General features: G+C 47.0%; 1 protein-coding gene, 1 long non-coding RNA gene and 1 pseudogene across 2 annotated transcripts; 2 read left to right on the top strand and 1 right to left on the bottom strand.

The window, feature by feature from the left end:
* Positions 1-2,370: 2,370 nt before the first annotated feature.
* LOC147464782 (uncharacterized) lies at positions 2,371-4,516 on the bottom strand. The gene is made up of 2 exons (XM_086516745.1): positions 3,711-4,516; positions 2,371-2,848 (listed from the first exon to the last, which is right to left on the bottom strand). Exons 1-2 carry the CDS (start codon positions 3,994-3,996, stop codon positions 2,577-2,579), a joined length of 558 nt encoding a protein of 185 aa, XP_086372871.1. The 5' UTR covers positions 3,997-4,516; the 3' UTR covers positions 2,371-2,576.
* Positions 4,517-11,912: 7,396 nt separating this feature from the next.
* LOC147464781 (18S ribosomal RNA) lies at positions 11,913-13,588 on the top strand (annotated as a pseudogene).
* Positions 13,589-15,595: 2,007 nt separating this feature from the next.
* On the top strand, positions 15,596-18,934 carry LOC147464780 (uncharacterized). Its single transcript, XR_015188674.1, has 2 exons — positions 15,596-17,160; positions 17,477-18,934. It is a non-coding gene; the product is annotated as an uncharacterized LOC147464780 (long non-coding RNA).
* The last annotated feature ends 4,116 nt before the right edge of the window (positions 18,935-23,050 follow it).

The raw sequence follows: 23,050 nt of genomic DNA, 5'->3' as shown, positions 1-23,050 counted from the left end.
CTGTCAACAATTTGATGATGAATCATCGAACCCACTCTGCGAAGCTACCATACCAGTTATCGTGAAAGTGGAATGCTCAGGGCAGGACTGGAACTACTCTACTGGGTTTCTCCATCTTTCGAGATAGATCATCTAACCTATAGGTTAGGTGGTTTGCGGGAGGGGATGAATTGGCCTTTAGTCGACTCGACTTTTAGCGCGCGCAAGAAATCCCGCGGAATTCCTCCATTATTAGGTGCTCTCTCCCACGAGCTGCGGCTAATTCTTCAAGTAAGTGTCTTTTCTCTGCAGTTTCTGTCGATATAACCAAAGAAAAGAAGCCTGCACGCGATTTCGACGGTACATTCTTTGAGTCTGGAACAGGTACTTCGAGTGAACTAGCTTTAGTGGATGAAAGGTGCTGTTACTTCGAGCGAAGTACCTTTAGTGGATGAAGTCGTGGGTGAAGATGCAGGTGCTTCAGGTAAAGTACCTTTAGTAGATGAAGATGCGGGTGCTTTAAGTAAATTTGAAGTAGCTTGAGTAGATGAAGGATTCGTTTTATTTGCTTTCCGCCCTTCTGAATCCTGTCACCCGCTATCCCTTTCACGGCAACCACAAGTCCTGCGAGCAAAACGCAACCTTAAACCTTACCGTGCCTTCTTTTCTTGTTAGGTAGTGTTGGTCAGGGGCAAGCCACTGTCTGGCCGTCTGGCTTATCTGAGTTAAGCTTATCGTGCTTATCCGAGTCAGGCTTATCTGAGTTGAGCTTATCGGGGTTAGGCGAGCCGGAGGTCATATAGTATATGAGGGGTTACGAGAGCTATCATTCAATAGTTTGTCGGTCGCTCCCGACGACCATGTTGGCTGCCTTTTTGTCATTAGCTCTGAAAACACCAACCACCCTGAAGCTGTGCACATTGCCTTTGTCTGTGCATTTGGGAGTCTGGTAGTACCGGCACATATCCAGGTGTCCCCTGCGCTCACAGCACAACACAATAAGATATGTGTCACATGCACTCACTAACCGCGCCATCTCGAAGTCGGCGACGTGAGCCTCTAGCGCCTCGTCAAGAAGCACATTCGCTGTCTTGAGGTCTCGATGTAGGATGTTTGGACGGCAATCATTATGGTTGAATAATAAACCTTTGGCTGTGCCCAGAGCGATCCTTTTCCCTAAGGTAACTTAAGTTGGAGAGCCGTGTGATGGGTAACCATTCAAGTTGAATGCCATAGTACTGATGCCTAAGGCGGTGAACCAGATACCTACCACGGGCCAAGCAGCTAAGAAGAAGTGTAGAGAACAAGAATTGTTGAAGCTAGCATATTGGAAGATCAAACGACCGAAGTAGCCGTGAGCAGCTACAATGTTGTAAGTTTCTTCTTCTTGACCAAACTTATAACCTGCATTGGCAGACTCATTCTCAGTAGTTTCTCTAATCAAACTAGAAGTTACCAAAGAACCATGCATAGCACTGAATAGAGAGCCGCCGAATACGCCAGCTACACCCAACATGTGGAAAGGATGCATAAGGATGTTGTGCTCAGCCGCCGAATACGATCATGAAGTTGAAAGTACCAGAAATGCCCAGAGGCATACCGTCAGAGAAACTTCCTTGACCAATTGGATAGATCAGGAAGACGGCGGCAGCAGCTGCGACTGGAGCTGAATAAGCGACAGCAATCCAAGGGCGCATACCTAAACGGAAGCTTAGTTCCCATTCGCGACCCATGTAGCAAGCTACACCAAGTAGGAAGTGAAGAACGATCAGTTCGTAGGGACCACCATTGTAAAGCCATTCATCGACGGAAGCTGCTTCCCAGATTGGGTAGAAGTGTAACCCAATAGCTGCAGAAGTAGGGATGATAGCGCCAGAGATAATGTTGTTACCGTATAGCAAAGAACCAGAAACGGGCTCGCGAATACCGTCAATATCTACGGGAGAAGCTGCGACGAAGGCGATGATAAATACAGAGGTTGCGGTTAGTAGGGTGGGAATCATCAAGACACCGAACCATCCGATGTAAAGACGGTTTTCAGTGCTGGTGATCCAGTCGCAGAAGCGACCCCATAGGCTTGCGCTTTCGCGTCGTTCTAAAGTTGCGGTCATGGGAATTTTTGGTTTTCGAAAAGGAATTAGTGATTCCCCAGGCTAGTAAGCCTGTTACTATGTAGCATATCACAAAAACCTATCCGTGTCAACCAAAATCGATTGAGTCTCTAGAATTCTTGGATACAGAGGCTTTTTCCCCGTATCTCAAAATTTTTTGTCACTTATTTCACAACCTGGATTCCCTAAAACAAGGGGAGAGGGAGAAATGAAATTTATCTCCTAGGTAATGCACGCCCCTAATCAATTTTGGTCTCTAAAAAAAGAATCCTGCGTCAAGCCTTTTCATGGACGAAGCACTCCGCAGCTTTGCATCGGCCAACGTATTGTAAATATTGGAATAATTGACGAACTAAGGAGGAAGTAGTCGTCAACCCCTCACTCATCCATCTCTGCGTAGTGTTTCTCGATTCCCCGATACTTGCGCCCCGATTCCAATCCACAACGAAAAGATTGTGGATTGGAACTAATCTCATCTAAGCAAAACTAACGGAAGTGGGCAAAAGCTTTGTTAGCTTCCGCAACTTTATGAGTCTCTTCCTTCTTCCGTATGGCACTCCCAGAATTTCTGGCGGCATCTATCAATTCATCACTCGACCTTAAAGCCATACTTCGACCTGAGCGTTTTCGACATGCGATCAATGACCACCGGATGGCCAAAGCTTTTCCTTTTGCAGGTACTACTTCAATGGGAACTCGATAAGTTGATCCACCCACACGTTTGGTTTCTGTGACTACATCGGGAGTTACCCCACGCACTGCCTGTCGCAGAACAGACAGTGGGTTCCTATTTGTCTTTTATCTAATCCGCTTCATAGCCTGATAAAAAATCTGATAAGCTAGTGATTTTTTGCCGTTTTTCAGGATACGATCAACTAGCATGTTTGCCAATCGATTGCGATAAATTGGATCCGATTCGATATTTATAATTTCGTTCGCTACACTGCTCCGATGTACCACGAGTTTACAACTACGTCAGACTTCAACCAATTTTTTTTTATGTCTTTTCCCGGCGCGGCGGTGTTTTAAGCTACTATTTCGGCTTCTTCACTCCATATTGTAGAGTGGATCCACCGGTTAGTGGGGGATCTCCCTCCAAACTGCACGTGCGACTTTCGTCGAATACAGCTTTCCATATGATTGGGTAATAACTATGGTTTCCAACCAATTTTTATTCATCACATAAATCATATTTACTCATTGCACATTGAGTATCCGTCTCCCTCTCTTCCACGGAGGAAGAAGAAATAGGCATGGAAAGGAAAAATCTTGCAATTCAGTTATCTCACCAGTAATGTCCGTAGGTTTCCCGATCCAATCGGTAGATGTAGGCAAAGTCTCCGTCAAATATTCGTAGTCTTAACCCGAACCTGTTCCGGAAGGAAAAGGCTTTTTTTTTTTTATCAGGTGGGAGTCCGGGTAAAACTCAACTTAACCTACTGAAGTAAAACACCTTAGACACCAAGTTGTTTCACACAAATAGACGGGTAATGGTCAATCTTTGCAGTAGCAGGCTTCGGTCCCCTGGCAATGTTGGGTCGGCTACACATTTAACATATCAGAACAATTGATACGGAATCGTTGCGATGATACGAGTTGCGACAATGCTCTGCAACGCACTGGAACGCCCTTTTTTACGATCTTTCACTCCTACAGCATCTAAGGCTCCTCTAACGATGTGATACCTAACGCCGGGTAGGTCTTTGACCCTTCTGCCTCTTACGAGGACCACCGAATGTTCCTGCAAATTGTGGCCAATACCTGGTATGTAAGCCGTTACCTCAAATTTGGAGGTTAATCGAACCCTGGCGACTTTACGTAGGGCAGAGTTGGGTTTTTTCGGTGTAGTTGTGAGATAGTCGACAGCTATAACGTCGCTATACAAAACCGTACGTGAGATTCGCATCTCATACGGCTCCTCGTCATTCAATTACTGTTGCTCTTCTCAATCGATTTCGACTACAAGTACAAAAAGAAATTTACGAAAAGAAATCTTACCCTTTTTCCTTGCAAATTCATTTTCAAAGTTTCGCCGTTGCGCCCCACCAATTTGCCAGATTGCAAAAAAGCGACGCAGATGGAAAAATGAAAAATATCCCAAATTGATGCGTGGGTTTACCGATACAACGAGTTTCCCGCCTTTGCGTCAATAATATGAGGCGGATTGAATATGGAGGAGATTGACGAGTCGGTATCAGCTTATCCACATGATTAATCATTTTCTGAGAAGGAATTCATTTTGAAATGAAGGCAGTTTCAACATCTCACTCTCGTTCTTCATTTCGTTCCGACGAGGCTACCTGAGGAGGATTCGGCAACCTAACGAACTACCCAATAAGAATAAGTAGGTGAACTAAACTATGGATCCATAGAAAATGGGAGGGATCTGATGATTATTTGTAGTTTACCATTGATGACGACGTGAACGTAGCAACGATAAAAAAAAAGGCTTAAAACCACAAGGAATTATGAAAAGGTTGGAAGATCTGGCCAAAGAAGGTGATAGCCCCGTAAATCTTTCCTAACAAGTTTGATTCCTATTGCAAAACGCGAATACCGTGTTTGAATAATGATCGCTTTGTAGTGACTAAGGGGGACCACCCTCGCGGCCTAAGTATTCCTCAATGACCAATAGCGTACCACAAGTACCGTGAGGGAAAGGTGAAAAGACCCCGCCGTATGCCGGGAGTGCAATAGAAAACCTGAAATCCGATGCAAACTATCAGTCGGAAGAGCAAAGCGTTGAAAACAAAAGCAAAGCCACTAATGTTTAATGGAACGCATACGCGAAGCTAAGAAAGCGCTGTAGCCAGGCAAAGCCACTAATGTTTGCCTTGAGCGAACCCTTGAGCGAAGCTTCGCGTTGTCGGCTCTTGCTTGGCGCACTTTCCACTTTAACGGCGTACCTTTTGCATAATGGGTCAGCGAGTAAATGGGAACAGCGGCTTAAGCCATTAGGTGTAGGCGTAATGAGGTTGAATCTTCGGCGTTGTTTCTATTTGACCCGAAACCGATTGATCTAGCCACGAGCAGGTTGAATCGAGCTCTCCACAGAGGCCTTAGAGGACCGAACTCACGTATGTGGCAAAATACGGGGATGACTTGTGGCTAGGGGTGAATCAAAGAGCTACGACTCCAAAAAGTGCCTTTGTTGAAGTCCTTTGGACCATAAGAACCTATAGGCAAGAAAAGGAGTCCTCCTTTGGCCTTTCGCCCCACAAGCGTGCGAACGCTTTTTCAATAACTGGCTCATAACGGTGAAACCAGCTGTTTCTGGAAGTAATGGCCACACCGTGGGAAGTCATGAAAGCTTCTCCCCCTTTGTTGCTTGCGGTTGAGTGCCCTTTTTTGCCCTCAACAAAAGATAAAGTTGTTTTGAAAAAACACCTTGTCCCTCTTTTCTTTTCTTTTCTCTACGCTACAAGCTAGCTCACTGACCCCGTAACGACTGATTTAAAAGATGAGAGCATGATTGTTAATGCTAACACGCCGGTTCTCACCCGGCCGAATCCCTCTCGAACCTTTGGTTCTCTGGCCATATGCACCGGCGTATCGAGAGCTAAAAGAAAAAAAACTAAACAAAAGACCAACCACGAAAAGTTCGCTAGCATCTTTTCTATACGATATCCTAACAAGGTACGTTGTCAACAACGATGGTGTCAAGGCCACAAACAATGGTTACGAGGTTCATAATGATGGCGTTAAGGCCAATAACGATGGTAGACAGGAAGTGAAATATGATGGGGCAAGTGAAAAATCATTTCTAACAGGCAAATGCGTAAATAATGATAACGATTACGTAAGTGATGTTAAAAAAATCTCAACGACAATCCCGGTTATTCCTACGAAGATGATGCGGTTAATGCTTGAAATAAGAGAAATGATAGTTTTCCTTACTCGTTCGTTGCTGAGGAAAGGAAACAAAAGAACTTTTTTGCATTGTTTCATGGCCCGATGAAACCGGTGAGGGTTTCAGTTAGTAGCATAAGCTAGACAATTGCTAGCGGCGGATTGACGTGGCCGCAGTCATCCGACCTCTCCATGCTATCTGAGTGGATGCTTCCACTGGGCGGGGACTGGACCAATGTAATCTCGCCTTGACGTTGGCGGTTCCGCGGTTTCAGCCCTGCCCTCCAACTAGCAGGTCACAGGGGCGGCCTTCCTGCCCCTGTTCATTACTCAAGATTGTTTGTTCTGTCCGGGCATTATAGTAAGCGCGGAACACCCGATCCCATTCCGACCTCGATATGTGAAAAGCGTTTTCGGCCATATGTACTGATAGTTTTCGGGAGATGTGGTTGACAGCCCGGACCCTAAAGCGATAGCAAAAGCTAGACAATTGAAGAATGACGTGGCTGCAGTCATTCTAAACAATTACTAGCGGCGGATTGACGTGGCTGCAGTCATCCGACCTCCCCTTGCTATCCGCTTCCATCGAATGGTGGAAGACAAAACGGGGACTGGACCAATCTGATCTCGCCTTGACGTTGGCGGTCCAGCTTACGGTTGTTAGCCTAGGCTAATGACTTACCAAGAGATCCGAAACATTGATTCACATTGCCATGAATATCGGCCGGGTAGCAAAAGCTAGGCAATTGTTTGGTTACTTTGGCGGCAAAAGAAAAAGAGCAGGCAACATTATTTCCAAACCTTAGGTGTGAATCAACACGTTAAGGTAACGCTACTACACTGCGTTGATCAGCAACGACAGGTAACGCTACATAGCAAGTTAATTAACAACGACAGGTTTGGCGCCACGCCATTAGGAACTGCCATAAATGCAGGATACTACCCTAGCTAGGCGAACACCAAGGCAAGGGAATCAACGAAAAACATTCAATTAAATAATGCAAAAGAAATCATCGCAACAGTAGGTATAGGTATTGGAAACATATTTAGTTCTTTGACGGTAAGAAAGTTGCAATACAAGAAAGTTTAGTGGAATGGCCGGGCTACTAGAGGTCCAATCAACTTTTCTTCTTTGTTATCGTGCACTGATTGAAGCGTAATTCTGTCCGTTCTTCACGCACGTATTTCCTATTAAGCTTTCTTCAAAGAGCCTCGCGTCTGTTCCTTGGCTCGGAGAAGAAAGCACGCGATGATGAAAACTGGACCGGTAAAATGGCATGAGCTAGCTAAAGCACGCTACTAACCAAGTAACGAAATAATCAACAACACGCCTTTACAGGGATGCGAAAGGCTCAATTATGCAAAGGAAATTAGCCGAGAGAGATCAATTGCGGGGTGGAGTAAATGGCCAACTCGTCAGGCTCATGACCTGAAGACTGCGGGTTCGAACCCTGCCCCCGCACTACATGTTGTCAGCAGGCCCTACGTTGCTGTGCGCCTAACGCTTCTCCTTATCGACGCGTTGTTGTAGGTAGTATAGTGGCTGAACTCAGTGCCTGGAGCAACTCGCTCCAGTCCTGGATTAGTGTTATTGCCGTCCTTCAACGAGCACACAGCTTGCTATCGGCGACCTGGCCTCTTAGTTTGGTGGTTTGCGTGGTAAAGGATGGCGTTGTCGCCGTGCAGACGCTGCGACAAGGATTCTCATGTAATAATCAAACGATTGAAAAAGCGTGGCTTTGCGCAGCAAGTGCTAAGCAACCTGCGCACCACGTTTCTGTCCTGCAAATCAGCCACTATCGCTACCTGGCTTACTTGGATCATTCCACCTTACAAATTATCGTATAATAAACGCTTATGTAGCTGCTACCTTTGGATAGAGCATTCCCATGTGAAACGGCACCGGTTCAAGTCCGGGGAAGTCGTGAGCGAAACTGGATCGGAGTATCTATCATTCAGTTGGGCACTGCTCTGTCGATCTGAGATTATTGGGGTTCCCCCTCAGGCCCCAATCCCGGGACGTAGGATGATCCGCCTTGCCGATGGCCGTTCCGCTCACGGTTATTGGCGAGAGCCGGTAACCAACCAAGAGATCATCAACGACAAAGATTGACCTTTAGCCTTATTTTACGTACTTATGCTGAGAAAGCTTTCCAAGGCCCGATGAAACCGGTGAGGGTTTCAGTTAGTAGCATAAGCTAGACAATTGCTAGCGGCGGATTGACGTGGCCGCAGTCATCCGACCTCCCCTTGCTATCTGAGTGGATGCACCTCATCCTTCCACTGGGCTAACGGGGACCGGACCAATGTGATCTCGCCTTGACGTTGGCGGTCCGGCTTACGGTTGTTAGCCTAGGCTAATGACTTACCGAGAGATCATCAACGAAACATTGATTCACAAAACCATGGCATATACATTCAGAACAAATAACACAAAAGGTTGGTAGCGATTGAACGATCCTTGTACCAGCTGTATTTGCACTTTCTCCGGCAGGTGCTTTTGTCGTTAGCACTCTTTTGTTCATCAATCAAGCGTGTTCGTTCCGTCCGGGCATCCTAGTAAAACGCGGAACACCCGATCCCACTCCGACCTCGATATGTGAAAAGCGTTTTCTGCCATATGTACTGAGAATTCTCGGGAGACGTGGTTGACAGCCCGGACCCACAAATCGTATATGCGATTGCCTTCAGATGCGAATCTGGTATCGGCCAGAAACAATGCAATGAAAGAGCTACGCCATTCATATTACTTTAGACAAGGAGCGAAGGGTTCAAATCCCATTTCCTCCTAATCGCGATTACCTGTTTGGTTAACGGCGACATAGGTTGGCTCATCAAAGCTTCGAAGAGGAAATACCTTGAAGAGGGTCTGTTTCGCTCGATTTCTGCCATCCTAGGACTCCATGTTTTGTGAAGGCAAAGAGGACTTGAACCTCTGGCAGCCCCGGTGCTATCGCCTCGCTTTTCCGCTCGCATTTTCAGGATCGGAAAGGAAACAAGCGACACCAAACGAATCACGGCTCTTTTGGTTTGGTTGAGATAATATTCTTCATCCTCAGACAAGTGAAAGCAAAGTTCCCGTTTTTCTTTCCTACTAGCCCATGACCGGACTCGAACCGGTGCCGTTTCCTAGTACATAGAAAGGCTCTATCCAAAGGTAGCAGCTACATTACATGAGCCGAAATAGCATAGCCGGCTCTTTTCGTTTTGTTTGGATAAAGGATATGCTAACTTTAGCAGCTTGGAGTGGCTCGCGCTCTCACGTGGGCAGCATTCCTTCCGAGCTGGGTCTCATGGCCGGAATCAACTATCTGCATCTCAATAACAATTCACTGTCTGGCACAATTCCTCCCACACTGGGGGACTGTAAGTATCTGGTGTGGGTGGATCTCAGCAGCAATGAACTGGAGGGCACCATCCCTAAGAGCTTGCCAAGCAAGCAGGGAAGGTGATAGAAGGGACACCAGCTTGCATTTAGCCTTTTTTAAGCATCTTTAGGCGATCAATGCACAAAGTATGGCTTGGGATCAGTGCTTACCAGTTCGCCCGGCTTAGCAGAATTCCTTCCAAAGGTACAACCTTAGCGTCTCTACTCGGATATCGTGGACCATGCACGTAAACGAATTTGTACAGGCAATGAGCGTGGGATACTTGAGGAAGAGCGTAGGATCGAACGCAACACAAGTAAAAAACTTGAAAAAGAGCTACAAGTCGTGCGTGAACAAAAGGAGAGACTATTTGACAGAATTAAAGCTTTAGAGCGTAGGATAGCAAATGCAAAGGACGACAGCTCCTTTGTTCATGACTTACGCGAAATGCCTAGTTGCTCTACACCCGATTTGTTAGCCTTACGCCAGCCTTCGAATCGTTGCGAAACGAATAACGAGAACTGGGGAAAAAAGGAGGCGTAGCGGATTTACACTCAACGGAAGGAGGAAGATGGCCAGAGGCATCGACAAATGAAAGATGGCGCGTTGCGAAACTAAAGTAGCAAACCGAAGACAGACTCTAACGGGTCAAATCCAAGACCGAACCACGATAAATCGAAGTTTTACTATCCATTACAACGTGAACCACCGATTCCCTGCAAGGCAAAGGATGGAACAAATAAGATATTTTACCTGATTTTGTACGCTTTGAGGCCGGAGTGGTCGCTGATTTTGTACGCGTATGCTTTGAGGCTGTATGCGGAGTGGTCACTGATTCTGTACGCTTTGAGGGCGAGGGATAAGAGAATAATTAAGTTACTGGCGCTGCAATGCCGGTGGTATCGAGGCAACTCCTAATGAGATGATATGTCTGCTTCAGAATAAAAAGTTATGGATACGACGCACGGAGAAAAAAAAAGGCTTAAAACCACTGCTCCAATTTATTTCATGCGTAGAAATCAATTCAAACACCTTTCCTTTGGCAAAGACACTCTGCTAGGCCAACACTGACACTGAGAGATGAAAGCGGGGAGCGAATGGGATTAGATACCCCTGTCCTAGCCGTAAACGATGGAGACTAATCGCTGCGCTGCGCGTATCAACCCCTAAGTGCTGTAGCTAACTTAGCGTTAAGTATCCCGCCTGGGGAGTATCGTTCCCCTTAGATCTTTAGGTGCTAGGCTAACGTAACCTCTCGGGACCGATGGTAGGCTAGGTGGTCCCTATGCTGGTGGGCAACCAACCCCAAACGCCAAGGCCAAGATTGCGGGGTGGAGTAAATGGCCAACTCGTCAGGCTCATGACCTGAAGACTGCAGGTTCGAATCCTGCCCCCGCACTACATGTTGTCAGCAGTTTTAAAGCAAAGAAAAACACCGTTTAAAAGAAAAGGAAAGCAAGCTGTAAGCAAAGAAAAAGATGCGATAGAGAAAGCAAACAAGCGAAAGCAGAAAAAGATGCGTTTGCTTTAAAAGAAAGCAAAATCGAAGCAAAGCAATCTTTGCCGGCCAACTGCTTTACTCCGTTCGACATTAGCTTTTTTGCGTGCTAGCTACACTACATAAAAGCATTTATGAAAATGTGTAAAAACAGATGTTAAAGAAAAGCATTAATTGCACCATGCTCTTGTTTGGTTTAGGTTTCGTTGCGGGGCTTTCCGTAAGCGGAAGCTGTTTTTTTGTTTCTTTTGTGCGGGGCATGCTTTTGGAATTGGAGAGGCTCTGAAACCTTGCGGATTTGTATCGAGCACAGTTCAACTTTCTTTATTCACAAAACCAAGTAGGATAAAATCTCTTACTAAGACTGCGGAGAGCAGCTATGGCGTTAATTCAGTCTTCTTCTTTGGCTAACACGCTGCATAGGCATACAGAATTAGCTTTGCTGGAGCCCCGCCCTGAAGCCAAACTATCCCTCAGGGATCCCGGACCAAGCGCAAGTGGGGACTTCTCAACATCGCAAGTCACCTCTTGATGATCTGTCCATTAACCACACAAATATTTACATTTGATTATTATAGTTTGACTATTATACGAGAACGCTAGAGAATCTTTGTCTTTAGGCTTTAGCCATCCTTTACGTAACAAACCACTAAACTAAGAGGCCAGGTCGTTGATAGCAAGCTGTGTACTTGTCGGCTATCAATCATAAGGTGGAGTGAAATTGGATAGCCAGAGTGTTGTGTTTTTGGGCACTCAACAAAAAGAGAGGCGCACAGGCGACAAAGTAACAGGGGGCTTGGGGTTGTTGGGCTTCCCCGTTTGGCTCACGTAGCTTAAGGGATAGAGCATTCCTATGTACCAGGAAAGGAAACGGCACCGGTTCAAGTCCGGTCGCTTTCCTGGATCGGAAAGGTCGCGGTAGTATCTATTATTTAGTTGAGCACTGCTTTGTTGATCTGAGATTATGCTTAACCCCCGCTCGGCCCCAATCCCGGGACGTAAGATGATTCGCCTTGCCGATGGCCGTTCCGCTTACGGTTATTGGCAAGAGCTGGTAACTAACCAAGAGATCATCAACGACAAAGATTGACCTTTTTTAACCAAAAAACCGAGTTTGATCCTGGCTCAGAATGAACGCTGGCGATATGCTTAACACATGCAAGTTGAACGTTGTTTTCTGTTTATAGAACAGTTGAAGACAAAGTGGCAAACGGGTGCGTAACGCGTGGGAATCTGCCAAACAGTTTGGGCCGAATCCCAAAGAAACGAAAGCAAAAAAGCAAGCTTCGATAAAGCTAAAAAGCGCTATTTGATGAGCCTGCGTAGTATTAGGTAGTTGGTTGGGTAAAGGCTGACCAAGCCGCAGATGCTTAGCTGATCTTTTCGGACGATCAGCCACACTGGGACTGAGACACGGCCCAGACTCCATAGGGAGGCAGCAGTGGGGAATATTGGACAATGGGCGAAAGCCCGATCCAGCAATATCGCGTGAGTGAGTGAAAAACGTCGCTAACGCGAGGAAGGGCAATGCCGCTTGTAAAGCTCTTTCGTCGAGTGACGATTATGACAAGACTCGAAAAAGAAGCCCCGGCTAATTCCGTGCCAGCAGCCGCGGTAAGACGGGAGGGGCTAGTGTTATTCGGAATGACTGGGCGTAAAGGGCACGTAGGCAGTGAATCAGGTTGAAAGTTAAAGGCGCCAGCTCAACTGGCGGAATGCTTTCAAAACCAATTCACTTGAGTGGGATAGAGGGGAGTGGAATTTCGTGTGGTAGGGATAAAATCCGGAGATATACGAAAGAACGCCGAAGTAGCGAAGGCAGCTTTCTGGGTTTCTACTGACGCTAGGGTGCGAAAGCTTGGGGAGCAAACAGGATTAGATACCCTGGTAGTCCATGCCGTAAACGATGAGTGTTCGTCCTTGGTCCGCGGATCGGGGGCTCAGCTAACGCATTAAACACTCCGCCTGGGGAGTACGGTCGCAAACTGAAACTCAAAGAATTGACGGGGGCTTGCACAAGCGGTGGAGCATGTGGTTTAATTCGATACCAACGCGCAAAACCTTACCAGCCCTTGACATATGAACACTTGACGTATGAACACTTGACATATGAACAAGTGTGCTTGTCCTTAACGGGATGAAACGAAAATTCATACAGGTGCTGCATGGCTGTCGTCAGCTCGTGTCGTGAGACGTTTTTGGTTAACTCCTATAACGAGCGAAACCCTTGTTTTGTGTTGCTAAGACATGCTGCTCTCAAAGGATCAATGTCATTATTTACTTGTCAGCGGGGCGGTACGGGATTGATGACACTTCCTCTGTGCCGATGTTGCACTCACAGGAGACTGCCTATAGTTCTACTATGGAGGAAGGTGGGATGACGTCAAGTCCGCATGGCCCTTATGGGCTGGGCTACACACGTGCTACAATGGCAATTACAATAGGAAGCAGGGCCGTAAGGCGGAGCGAATCCATAAAGATTGCCTCAGTTCGGATTGTTCTCTGCAACTCGAGAACATGAAGTTGGAATCGCTAGTAATCGCGGATCAGCATGCCGCGGTGAATACGTACCCGGGCCCGTACACACCGCCCGTCACACCCTGGGAATTGGTTTCGCCCAAAGCATCGACCAGAGATCACCTATTGCTAAAGTGTTTCATGCCGGCGTTGAGTGTGGCCCATTTTGGTATGGGTGGTCTCCTTGGCGCATATCACGGTTGGGTCAGTGACTGGGGTGAAGTCGTAACATGGTAGTCGTAGGGGAACCTGTGGCTGGAGGGAATCTTAAAGGGAGGCGCTAGCGTCTTTTTATTAACTGTACGTGAGTTGATAAAGTCAATTCGTTCGGGTAAGCTAACTGTGCGAGGGGGAAGTGTGGGGTTGGTAGCGATTAAATAATCAAAGGCTTGTACTAGCTGTATTTGCATTTTCTCTGGCAGGTGCTTTTGTCGTTAGCACTTTTTTGTTTCTTAATCAAGCGTGTTTGTTTTGTCCGGGCATCCTAGTAAAACGCGGAACACCTGATCCCATTCCGACCTCGATATGTGAAAAGCGTTTTCCGCTATATGTACTGAGAATTGTCGGGAGACATAGTTGACAGCCCGGACCCACTAAAGATGCGAAGAGGAGAAGAGAAAGGAACGCCATAACGGATAGCAAAAGCTAGGCAATTCTTCGAATTAACTGCAGTAATTCGACCACCAAAGCGATGACGTGGCTGCAGTCATTCTAAACAATTGCTAGCGGCGGATGCTGCAGTCATCTGACCTTTCCTTGCTATCCGAGTGGATGCTTCCACTGGGCGGGGACTGGACCAATGTGATCTCGCCTTGACGTTGGCGGTCCGGCTTATGGAGAAGAGACCAAGGCCTTCTTTGACCAAGAGTCACACCTTTATGAAAATATTGCATCGGCACTTGTACCCTAACGTTGACCTTAAATTAGAGATGAGAAAAATGTATAGTCTAATCTCAATCGAGAGATAGAGCGGCTTGGAAAGGCCGTGCGACTTGAGGAGCATAAGGCAATGGTTATGGCAGCCGCCAAACTCAAGACCAACGTTGTACTTACCGGCACTTTCCTTTCGGGAGCCTAAGGTCCCTCTCTTCCGCCGGGCAGGGTAAGTGCCTGCAGCGCCCACTTTTGCCGGGGGAAGTGCCTAACGGCACTAACTCTTTCTCAACATTCCATTCTTTTCAAATCGAAAAGAGAAAACTGTTTGAAAAGAAATGGCTGGCTGAAATGAGATTCCGCAGAATGCAAAATTGCTTGCGTTAGGGCAAACGTCACTCCGCTGGAGAGAGAGGGCCCTAAAAAAGCGCGCTTCTTTGGTTATCCCTTTCAAATCGCGCGCCCTGTCTCCTTTACAAGCAAGTGTCCGGGGAGACCCGATTGCCAAGGCTACTGTCATTTCAGCTTAGCGGGAGGCTCCTACCCCACCATGCGTTCCTTTGGGGAGGGTGTGAAGCTAACAAAACAATGCAAGAGGTGGCAGCATAGAACCCGCTAGGAGTGGCAAGACTACTGATCAACGCAAGTGAACTGTGCGACAACGCTTCGTAGAAACCATAAAGCTGCTGTATCATTACGGGCCAGCAGGCACTCTGTTGGCGAAGAATGAACCAGAATGTGATTTGGGACACGATGGGCCTCTGCGTGCCCCGATCGGCAAATGATCACCGGAGTATAGCACAGGATCGCTTTTCCTTGTAATAAAGTCAACATGTCGACAAGGTAAACCCAATGGGCTCCCCTCAGGAGGTCTGGTCGTAAGATCAGATACCGTCCAGTGGGCAGAAGACGATATGAAAAGCCACCAGCTTGCTTTACTGGGTAGGGTAAAATAGGCAGCGGAGGTAGATAGAGACATATCTATTCAATGAATCGCCGACCTGACCTTTTGAGTTGGGGGCCCGGTGCTAACTCGTATCATGAATGACGAAGCGCGCGCGAAAAGACCATTTATACGCACTTCGTGCCTTAAATGAATAACTGCGAGCAGTAACGCCACAAAGGTTATGCAAGGGTCGCTGGGCTTCCCCGCTAGGGTTCCCCTGGCTGAGCCAGCTGCCCTTTCTTCTGGTTTCATGCATACTGGAAACCAAGGAAACTGAGTTGCGCTTTGCTTCTAGCTTCTCTCTAAACGCTCCGAGCGGTTCCTGAAACGCAGGAACCAAAAGCTGCCGGGGCCTAGACTTCCCATTCGTCATTTGAGCCGTATGCAAGGAAACTTGCACGTGCGGTTCAAAGAGGGGGGAAAGCTCTTCCGTTCCGGGCTTACCTATCTGAATAACCAAGATCGGATATAGCTGGTTTTCCGCGAAATCTATTGAAGTAGAGCGTATAACGTTTATGGCTTGAGGTAGAGCACTCAATGGGCTAGGGTAGCCCAAAGCTTGACCGACCCCAAGGAAACTCCGAATACAGGCCATGGGTTTGTACAGACAGACTTCGGGTGCTAAGATCCAAAGTCGAAAGGGAAACAGCCCAGATCGTACGCTAAGGTCCTTAAGCAATCACTTAGTGGAAAAGGAAGTGATCAAGCGATGACAAACAGGGGGTGGGCTTGGAAGCAGCCATCTTTCAAAGAAAGCGTAATAGCTCACTGGTCTAGCTTCATGGCACTGAAAATGTCTCGGGGCTCAAGTGACTCACCGAAGCGACGAGACCTTGAAAGAAGCTTTTTCAAGTGTCAGTAGCGGAACGTTCTGTCAATCAAGGAAAGTTGTTGGTGACAACACCTGGAGGTACCAGAAGTGAGAATGCTGACATGAGTAACGAGAAATCATGTGAAAAACATGATCGCCTGCCAGTTCCAGGGTTTCTGCGTTCAGTCAATCTACGCAGAGTGAATCGGTCCCTAAGGAACCCCGAAAGGGCAACGTCCGATGGGTACACGAAAGCGACGAAGTTGCTTTAACTACTGAACCATGCGTGTTTGTTAAACTCGTGAATTGGATGATTGGGCAGGGGGCTACAAAGTCACTCCGGCTGCAGGGTTGAAACTCCCGGGAAAAAACTTCGTGGAATTGGGAGGGCGATTCAACATTTAAAATGCAAAACCAACCGTACCCCAAACTGACACGGGTGAACAAGTAGAATATACTAAGGCGCTTGAGAGAACCATGTTGAAGGAACTCGGCAAAATGGCCCCGTAACTTCGGAAGAAGGGGTGCTCTCCTATTGAAGGATTGGGAAAGCGGCACATATTGGGGGTAGCGACTGTTTATTAAAAACACAGGACTCCGCTAAGTGGTAACACGATGTATAGAGTCTGACACCTGCCCGGTGCCGGAAGGTAAAAAGGAGAAGTGTTATAAGCTTTGAATGGAAGCCCCGGTAAACGGCGGCAGTAACTCTAACTGTCCTAAGGTAGCGAAATTCCCCGACAAAGGGGTGGTTTGACAGAGATGTTCGACAACATAATCGGGCAATATGCTGGGACATCCGCCCGAATTTCAGTATCCAATACTCATACAGAACAGGATAAAATCAAAAAAATCTGGCTGTCGACAGCGCGAAGCGCTTTCAACCAACCTACGGCCTATCCACGGCTGAATGGAAAATGTAGTTGGTGGCGCGGACCATCAGCAGGATAGCAAGTTGGAAATACATCGTCTTTCGAGCCCGCGGCTGACCATTTTCGTAGCCTCGCGCCGTGCGCCCGCGAACGTAGTTCCAAGATCTAAACTCGATCCCCAACGACCACACGCCAGACATCCTTCGAGATGATGATATAGTCCGAACTTATAGGCGACTATAAGGCCATAGGCGAGGATGGCATGGAACTGAATACCATCCATTGCCGTTTGATTAACTTTATTGTGTCGCATAAGTAGCGACCTGCATGAATGGTGTACACAGTAAGTTACGCCAGCCTTCTAAGTAATTATTAGGTTTTAGGCCACATTACATGCGGGAACACTTTAAAGATCTAAGTGCACTTGTCTTCAAGGACTTAGATATGACACAATGGACGATCCGCAGGATTGGGGAATGGAAAAGCATGCACTTGCTCCAGAACATCCAGACTGGATAGCAGAGGTCCATCCCCAGAGACTTTACATGAAGCGCCCAGGCTTACCGCTATGGCTTATTCTATTGGAACTGAGAAAAAGGCCTGGGTAAAGAGAAAGCCCAAGCTAAACCAAAAAGTTTAGCAAGACTTACAGGTAACGACTGCCCCGCTGTCTCCAACATGGACTCAGTGAAATTGAATTCTCCGTGAAGATGCGGAGTACTAACGGCTAGACGGTAAGACCCCGTGCACCTTTACTATACTTTTGCAGTGACATCCTTGATTTAATGTGTAGGATAGATGGGAGGTGATGGCAATGTCGCCACCAATCTTGAAATACCACTCTCTCGTCGTTGGATGCCTAACCGCCGCTGCTGTCAGAAGCGGGATATTGCAAGGTGGGTAGTTTATCTGGGGCGGATGCCTCCCAAAGAGTAACGGAGGTGTGCGAAGGTAGGCTCAAGCTAATATTATAACAGCTTATGAGCGTAATGGTAGAAGCCTGCCTGACTGTAAGACTTACTAGTCGGACAGAGACGAAGGTCGGCCATAGTGATCCGGGAGTCCCGTGTGGAAGGGCTCTCGCTCAACGGATCAAAGGTACGCCGGGGATAACAGGCTGATGACTCCCAAGAGCTCTTATCGACGGAGTCGTTTGGCACCTCGATGTCGACTCATCACATCCTGGGGTTGAATAAGGTCCCAAGGGTTCGGTTGTTCGCCGATGAAAGTGGTACGTGAGTTGGGTTTAGAACGTCGTGAGACAGTTCGGTTCCTATCTACCGTTGGTTTTAGAGAACTGCGAGAAGCTTGCCCTAGTACGAGAGGACTGGGTTAGGTCAACCTATGGTGTTCCGGTTGTTGTGCCAGTAACAGCGCCGGGTAGCTAAGTTGGTAGGGAAGAACCGCTGAAAGCATCTAAGCGGGAAATCCTTCTCTAGACAAGTTCTTCTACCGGGTGAAAGAACATCACTTTGATAGGCGAGAGGTAAAAGCGCCGCAAGGACAATGGGCTTCCTCGTACTAATCTCTTTTCAAGATTCCACTAACGATGTTGTATGGTTACCCCAGGTGGGGCAAGGGATGGCACGAAAGCGCGTACGACACACACCTTAGCATGAGCACGTATAGCCGGGTAAAAAAACGATCTAAAGAGATGGGTAGCTAAAGTAGTAACGAGTTGAAATCCTATACGGGTCGTAGTTATCAAGTATTTTGCTTGCGTAAGTCAGGAATGATATAATACGTAACGTGACGTATAGGATACGATATAGGCTTTGTTTTAAAGTGTTGTTATTAAACTAGATGAGAAGCCACGCTGCAAAATAACTCCTTTTCGCCATGCATAGACCAAGCCGACGATTAAGACAAATAGAAAAACAATTACTTCAACGAAAGCTAAAATAAGCCCAATTCCCGCTATAGCCCTAGAAAAATACGGTTTCGACTTTCGTGAAGAATTAAGAAAAGATGTAAACTCTTCGATCCTTGAGATACTCTTCGACAAGAAAACTTTTTCGTTTCTAAAACAGCAAGCAAACTGACCCTTATGAATGCCAGCGCTTGAGCTTTGGGTTTGGGCAGTCGAAATGTCTAGCCCATCAAAGGAATATGTACTCACATAGGGAAGGGACCCTGATATGTAGGCTTCCTATGTCTCGGGTGCTTTAGAGGGCCCGGCGTATATGCCAGTGTGGCAAGCCACCATGTCTACCTTGCTCAGGGAGAGTTCCTCTAAGAGGATTAAACGGTCAATTGCCGCCCTTAGAACCCCCTCAAGGTCGCGCCTTAGATTGGCTATGGTAGCAGCCCCCCGCCTGTTCTTCGGCTACAGCCTAAAGCGGGTAACCCACCGATTCTGTATAGGTGGTAGCGAACAGGTGCCGTACTGAGCTCTTTTGGTTAAAGTAGGTGCTTTCCCTTGGCCAGAAGAGCCTATAGAGCATGTAGCATGCATTAACTGCCGCTGTGCACTCGTCGTTGAGTCGCTTGACCAGGCCCCGGCAGCGACTCGGGGTGGCGGTTAGCCGGGTTTTCCCTAGCTTAAGGTGCCGTGCCAAGGGGTAAGGCGTCCCGGCCAATGTAGTGCTGGGCTCCAGGCAACAGGGAAGTTTTCATTACAATTTGAATTTCCTAGCCTAGTTATAAATTTAATGTGCTAATCTGTATACGAATGGAGACGATCGGACTTGAACCAATAACTTCATGCTTGCAAAACATGCGTTCTACCGATTAAACTACGCCCCCGCCCTCGTTTCATGTGCAACACGTATCATATAGGCAAACAAAACTTTTCTTTTAAAGCAAAGATTTGTTTGTGTGGCTAGCGCCATGTAGTCCTTATTCCACTGATGCTCAGGCGGAAGAACCGAAGCTCTAAAAAAAGGTCGGCACGCGTAAATCGACTAACTGCTTCTCTCCGGACGAATCCAAAAAAACAAATTAAACGACTATTCTTTCGAAAGCTCTTTTAAGACGCTACGAATAGATAGGCATGGTCAAATGCTAAAAGGGTAATCCGTGATAGATAGATAGAAAAGGACGCGGTAAAGGGAGGAATCCTTGGGCCTGACCTAATCTCGTAGTCATAGTGCTATCGTTGGCTTCTGCATTTAAACGATTAATTTCACAACCCAGCATTCACGCATGCCAGGAAGGCATTGGCTAGATGCCCTTGCCAGCACCTGAGGTCAAATGGCATTTCATCTTAACATGATCCGGCCCCATAGCTTGTTAAGAGTCTATGTGCTTACTGAACCTGGGATGCTACGTAGCGGTTGCCAAGGCGGGACTTCAAGTTGCAACGAATTATCATGATTCGTTTACGTCGTAGAATCAATCGACATTCTTCTAGCAATTTCTTTGTTTTCAACGTTTATGGCATTTCTTTATGCACGGTTGACATAGCGAAGACAGCAGCTCTTGCCAAGGCAGTAGCTCTATGTCAATAAGGGCTAGCAACAGAGCCTCCTCCTCGCGTGTCCAAATCCCTAGCAAAAGGAGTAGGTAGCTGGGGGGAACCCACATACATCCATTGCATTCTAAGCTAGGGTCCCTTGTCATGTACCGTCATGCCACAGTGGGTTTACTTAAAAAAAACTGGGGATGGAGTCGAACCATCATTCTAGGACTGTAAGTCCAACGCATTACCATTATGTTACCTAGTTGGGGGGTGACCAAAGCAAAGGCCACCCCGAAGTAACCGTTATTTATCTAGACTTATCTTCAGGGTTGTTTATTGATTTCCTTAAAATACGAAGAATATCGAAAAGGCCATCATCAAAGCAAACAGGGCAATAGCTTTTGTTAAGGCAAAGCCTGGAGACCGAATAATTGTTTGGCTAATGATAGATTTCACGCCACAGGGCTTGTCAAAGGACTAAATACGTTTCCAATACCTACTGCTGCTCCTTTTCTCATTCTCGGGTTCATCCTTGCCATTCTCTTTTTCGGGAAGCAGGAAGGGGCAAAGCCAGGAAATTCCCCCCAGTGCTTCCTATTCTCCGGGGTCATTATCGCCCGACCCAGTATCCTGACCGTTCCCTTCATTTCCGGAAGGAGTGTCTTCCTCCGGTTTTGGTCCCCTACAGAAACACAAAACCCGGTTCCACCAAGAACGTTTAGGCACTTGTGATTGTGCAAGGTGATCCAGCTTGGAAAGCAGCTCCTCTTCTTGTTGTCAAGAAAAGGGGCTCTGGCTCTTTGCCTCGCTAGTCTCGGGAGCCTCGCTAGTACCCTCCTCCTTCCTGTTCTTCGATGACGAAGGGCTTCCCTCAACTTCGCTTGACGGCCCTGAGCTCAATTCGTGTCCGGCCTTGTCTCCTTCTGGAGTGGAGTTGTCATCCTTGATTTCACGAGTATCCCCTCCAAACTCCTCTTCCCATAACGGCGCCCCCGAAGATGATGGAGGAGGAGGAAACGATAAATTCTCTGTCGGCGTCGAGCCTTGTTCGGCGGGCTGCTGGCTTGTTTCCGCTTCCGGCCTGTCTTCTGAACTGTCGGAATTGGAAGAATAGAAGTAACAAGTTAAAAAATTGCCCCCGCTTATTCCTTCCAAATTCGTACATTGAAATGGCGACCACTAAGAAAACACATTCGATATGAACTCCCGAGTCACTCTAGAGTGACACCGTACGGGTAACTCTTAACGAACAAACGAAAAGGGATTTTTCTTTTTGGTAGTTCACTGGAAACCCCCCGACGGCTAATCATCGAAAGAGTTAGACTTTTTGAAGTTTCGAATAGGTTATTTTTCATCATTTTTTGTTGATGATCTCTTAGTTAGTTACTGGCAAAGCCAATAACCGTAAGCGGAATGGCCACGGCAAGGCGGATCATCTTACATTCCGGAAAAGGGTTGCCCCAATAATCTCCAGTCACCATACCAGTGCTCAACTTAATGACAGAGTAGTAGATGATCCTTCCGATCCAGTTTGGCTCATGACCGGGCTTGAACCGGTGCCGTTTCACAGACTCTCTCCTTTAAGTTACATGAGCTGCGAAAAACTAAACTACTGCCAAGCGAGGAAAGCAAAGCTCTTTTGAGATAGAATGTGGGCAGATTGATTCTTATTTGTAGGCAACTATGGCTCCTCGAAGCGAAGAACTGTACGAACTATAACGTAGGCTACCGCTCTACCCTTCGAAACTCAACCAACTAAACTCTCGGTGTCTACGGCGTTAGAGTGAACTTCGTGCCCAAACGAGCACGCAGACACGGGGATTTCAAAATACCTTGATCAAATAGGGTGTCGTTTGCTTAATTTCCTCGTCCGAGCAATGAAACAACTCTCTATATTACGTAATTAATGGGAGGCAGGGAAACGTAATTAATTGTCCGTCCGAGCGGCAGGGAAAAGGTATTTTGAAATCCCTGCAACCAAGCAAGCACTGCCTGCGGCACTGCTTTAGTAGCAAGAAAGGCGGTCGACTGGTAAGCCTATCTGTCCATACGGTGGTCTACTTACTCGATTCTGCAGCTACCGCGGCTCTAGCCGGGGCCAATTATGCCACTTTTTGCAAGGTGGAATGAAGTCTAATCATGAACCGTGATAGATTTCTATGACTGCTCGACCGAACTACGAATTAGTGAGGGATAGCTATACCGAAATACGTAATAGCTACTCGCTTATTCGGTCATGCAAAAGGGAAGGGCCAGTATGAAAAAATTGAAGCCCGTAGACGTTAGTCAACACTTTGCCCTTCAACCACCGAAGATACGTATTTTATAACTGTTTGTCCAGTCAATGAACGTAGAGGCTTTGCTTTGTATTCTCGAAGCTGCTGCTTAGCGCTGATTGCTTCGTATCCCTGAACTGAAGAAGCTGCAACTGTTTGGCGTTGTCTATGGCTATGATTGCATCGCGGCGGTTCATGCACGGCACGGAGACCCTTCTCACAGTTGTCCTGACGTTAACTAACCGGGGCTAGGGAACTGAACTGTTGGTAGTGTAGTGTTTGTTAAATGTAAAGACGTATCCTTTAGCAGTAAAGGCCTGACACTGCCGCTGGGTGATCTAAGCGAGTCGCCCGTCTCGCCTCAACGTACCAAGCATTGCTAGACAATAAGGTGATGGACCAGGGCTTATACGACTTTACTTTAATAGTGAACTATTAAAGGCCATTAAAATTAACGATTTAACCCTTAAACAAAGAATCTATTATGGTTAATAATTAAACCCTATTTACCCTTAGAAAACAAGTTGTTATTAACAAGTTGCACTAGCTC

Source organism: Adiantum capillus-veneris, chromosome 1 (genome assembly GCF_014529385.1).
Source record: "Adiantum capillus-veneris isolate H3 chromosome 1, ASM1452938v2, whole genome shotgun sequence".
NCBI lineage: Eukaryota > Viridiplantae > Streptophyta > Polypodiopsida > Polypodiales > Pteridaceae > Adiantum > Adiantum capillus-veneris.
The sequence above is the reverse complement of the archived record's forward strand: the minus strand, read 5'-3'. Positions and strand labels throughout refer to the sequence as shown.